Below are 4,061 nucleotides of genomic sequence, written 5' to 3' on the forward strand. Positions count from 1 at the left end.
GGCCAAGTTTCCACAAATATGTCTGAGCACGCACTCGTCACCTCGCGTACTCGGATTACAATCAACAGAGAAGACTCAAATCCTAGGGGGAAGTCTCCCACACAAGGTTAGGTAAGATACTTACCTCGAACTAGCTCAAATCAACTAGAAACCACGTTCTTGCCACGAGTACTCGACTCCAAATGGCCCAAATCTATTCAATTCAATTTCGTAATATAAATAACACTTCAAGTAATTGATTCTACGATTAAATTCTAAGCTAATACGCGGAATTATGAAAAATGACCAAAATGCCCCTCAGGACAACGTCTCGGAATCGGGTGAAATTAACATTTTCAGAACCCTCGTACTCTCACAAGTCTAACCATATAAGAATCTCCCAAATCGGATGTTAAAAACCCACTCAAAACTCAATAATTCGGTCTATGAAGTTTTATCAATTTTTCATTCAAAATCCGAAATTAAAGGAGGAATTCACGCTTAGATTAGTGGGTTACAAGCAAAAAGGTGTTTAGAATCGTTACCCAATCAATATCTCTGAAAATCTCTCAAAATCTCGCTCAAATCCAAGCTCCCAAGCTTGAGTTTTGATAAAAATGGCTAAACCCTCATTTTTGAAATTTTATATCTGCCCAGGTATTTAATGCACCGCGAACACGGAGGAATTCTCGCGTTCGCGAAGAAGAAAAATGAAGTCTGCTCAATTATGCTTCGCGAACGCGGAAGCTTTATCGCGAACGCGGAAGAGAAATTATTGTCGCCCAGAAATTGCTCTTTGCGAACGCGAAGTAGGAGACGCGAACGCGAACGCGAACGCGAAGGGCGAACATTGCAAAGCTACGCGAACGCGATTGAAGGCATGCAAACGCGATGAGGAAAAATAGCCACAACCCTCAGCGCCAAATAATGCTACGCGAACACGAGGGCTGGACGTTAGGCTGGAAATATTGGGAACTGAATGTTGAAATTTCTTGAATGATATAAGCTTCACATATTGATCCTTCGACACGAGCTATATTTTTCGCCTTCTTTTTGTAAGTGTGTAGCTCCCTACAATTAGAATATATTTTAGTATATTGTTAAGTAAATAAATTAATTATCTAATCAAAGATTCAATTTAGACTCTTACCGCTCAAAAGGACACATTCATCGAAACTGAATTGGACCACCAACTATTGCTTCATATGCTAAACGAATCGGCAAATGTTCCATGGGATCAAAAAAAACTAGGAGGAAATATTTTCTCTATCTTGCAAATTGGAATCTTTATGTTTTCTTCAAGCTTTTGTAGATCTTCTACTTTTAAAACAGTTGCACATAAACCTTTAAAAAATAAGGTGATCTCTGTTAAAGCATTCCAAATTGGCTCTGGCAAAAAATCTCGGAATGCAATTGGTAGCAACCTTTCTAGAAATACATGACACTCATGGCTCTTCATTCTTGATAATTTATAATCTTCCATGTCTACACATCTAGACAAATTGGAAGCATAACCATCTGGAAACCTTAAGCTTTTCACCCATTCACATATCAACTTTCTTTGTTCTTTTGTCAATGAATATGCTGCCTTTGGCTTCAAAGTTTTCCCTTGATGTTCCTTCAATTCAAGCTCTGGATGATCGCAATAAGTCTGCACATCCATTCTAGCTTTTAAATTATCCTTCATTTTATCCTTTACATCCATTACTGTGTTGAATATATTATCAAACATGTTTTTCTCGATATACATCACATCGAGATTATGCCGAATAATATTTGCGCGCCAATATGGAAATTCCCAGAAAATGCTTTGTTTTGTCCAATTATGTTGATCCCCAAATCCTGGCAACTTATCAGAGGCGCGATCATCTAAAACCTTTAGTAAGTCACGCACTTTGTTCCAAACTTCTTCACTAGACAACCAAGGAGAAGGAGCAGAGTGCTCAACTCTTCCTTTTAAAAATGATTTTTTATCCCTGCGAAATGTATGACCTATTGGCAAAAATTGACAAAGACAATCAAAGAATGAAGCCTTTCTTCCATTTTTTAAGTGAAACGCCTTACTTTTTCCCATACAACAAGCACATGCCAAATGGCCATGGGTACTCCAGCCAGACAACATTCCATAAGCTGAAATATCATTGATAGTCCACATAAGTGCAGCTCGTATTTGAAAGTTTTGTTTCTTATAAGAGTCATAAGTCTCAATTCCATCAACCCATAATTGCTTCAATTCATCAATAAGAGGTTGTAAGTATAAGTCTATATTCTTTCCAGGGCTTTTTGGACCTGGAATGAGAAGACTTAAGAACATGTACGGGCTACTCATACACATTCCGGGTGAAAGATTGTATGGTGTGATGATTACAGGCCAACAAGAATAAGGATGAGCCATCTGCCCATATGGACTAAACCCATCAGCTGGAAGTCCAAGCCTAATATTTCGAGGCTCAGCTGCAAAGCCAGGATGGCATTGATCAAACTTTTTCCTTGCCTCGCCATCACTTGGATGACTCATTACCCCAGGTTCTCGACGAGATTTCCAGTGCCATATCATATGTTCAACAGCCTTTGTTGACATATTTAACCTCTGTAATCTTGGAGTTATAGGAAAGTAACGTAGTACTTTATATGCAACATCTTTTTGCCTTCCATTGCCTCCTCTCTTAGGCTTATAGCGTGGTTGACCACACTTTGGACATTCTAATTTATCTTTATTATCCTTGTAATACAGGATACAACCTGCGTTGCATACATCTATCTTTTCATATCCTAACCCAAGTTTTGCAACCATTTGTTTAGTCCTATAGTAATCGTTGGGTAATTTAGCATCTTCAGGTAAGAGCTCCTTCAGAAAAAGCATAATTTGGTTATAGCAATTGTCACCCATGTTAAACTCAGACTTAATGTTCAGTAGCCTGCAAACCGCTGACAACGTAGAATGATTAGTACATCCATCAAACAATGGCTCTTCTGAAGCTTTTAGCATATCAAAAAACTCTAGAGCATTTCGATTAGGTGGTTGTTCTTCTTCACCATCCAGATTAAATAACACTTTTAAGTTGAAACTAGGACCAATTGCATCCAAGATGATAGTGCGATACGGATTTACTGTTGTTATGTCAGGACCTATTTCATTTCCTGTATTGCTACAAGGTTGAGGTCTAGAAATTGGTACAAAAGGCTCTCTCCGTGTGATTCCCATTGATAGTAATTAGGCATAAAACCATGCTTGTACAGATGTGCTCTAACATCATGAGGTTCAAGAAACCCACCAATATTTCTACATCTTGAACATGGACACCTCATACTCCCATTAGAAACGAAGTCATGTTGCATTAATGCAAACTCTACAAATCCATGCACACCCTCTATAAACTCAGTGGTGACTCCTTTTCGACTAGGCACCAGTCTATTATACATCCATATACGATTAGCTCTAAAGGAACTCATCCTTGCTATCTAACAAACAATGAAAAAACACAAACACTATTTTAGTACTTAATAATAATATTAATTAGTTCACCAATTTAAGCAGATTGACAACACCAAATCTGGAAAAGTACAGAGAAGACAACTAGGAGAGGTTGCCTATGTTTTTCATCAAACACATGTTTGTAAGTGGAATTTATTTATTTAAAAAGGTATATCACTTCAGCTTTGCTTTCAAGTAAACTTACAAAGGCACGTAGGCTTCTGCTTCTTTTTCCTATCATATACTAAAAGTATAAGATTATATGAATTTCATTCTTATTCACTTATCATATTGCCTTCTTTGGAAATAATTTTACTTGCTTAACCATAGCAACAATAAATCTTCATTATTTTTTCCTCAAACCCAGAAATAGTTTGTTCAACAAAAATATAAGGACAATCATCTAATAATCAGCAAAAACCAAATAAAACATATACGTAGAAGCATCTTATATCACATTATTGAAAGTTCAACTTCTATAATAAGATAGAAAACATAAATCATTGGGGGAATTGCTCTATCTTAGTTCATAGTTAACACTAAATTAAATGACGACAAGAATTTGTGGTGCCAGGAAGGTATTGATAACTCACGATAAATTAAACAC

General features: G+C 37.0%; 1 protein-coding gene across 1 annotated transcript; it reads right to left on the bottom strand.

Annotated features, from left to right (window-relative positions):
* On the bottom strand, positions 1,217 to 3,184 carry LOC109230309. The gene has a single exon (XM_019395821.1). The coding sequence runs from the start codon at positions 3,182 to 3,184 to the stop codon at positions 1,217 to 1,219; it is 1,968 nt and encodes a 655-aa protein (XP_019251366.1).

This window comes from Nicotiana attenuata, chromosome 7, assembly GCF_001879085.1.
Source record: "Nicotiana attenuata strain UT chromosome 7, NIATTr2, whole genome shotgun sequence".
NCBI lineage: Eukaryota > Viridiplantae > Streptophyta > Magnoliopsida > Solanales > Solanaceae > Nicotiana > Nicotiana attenuata.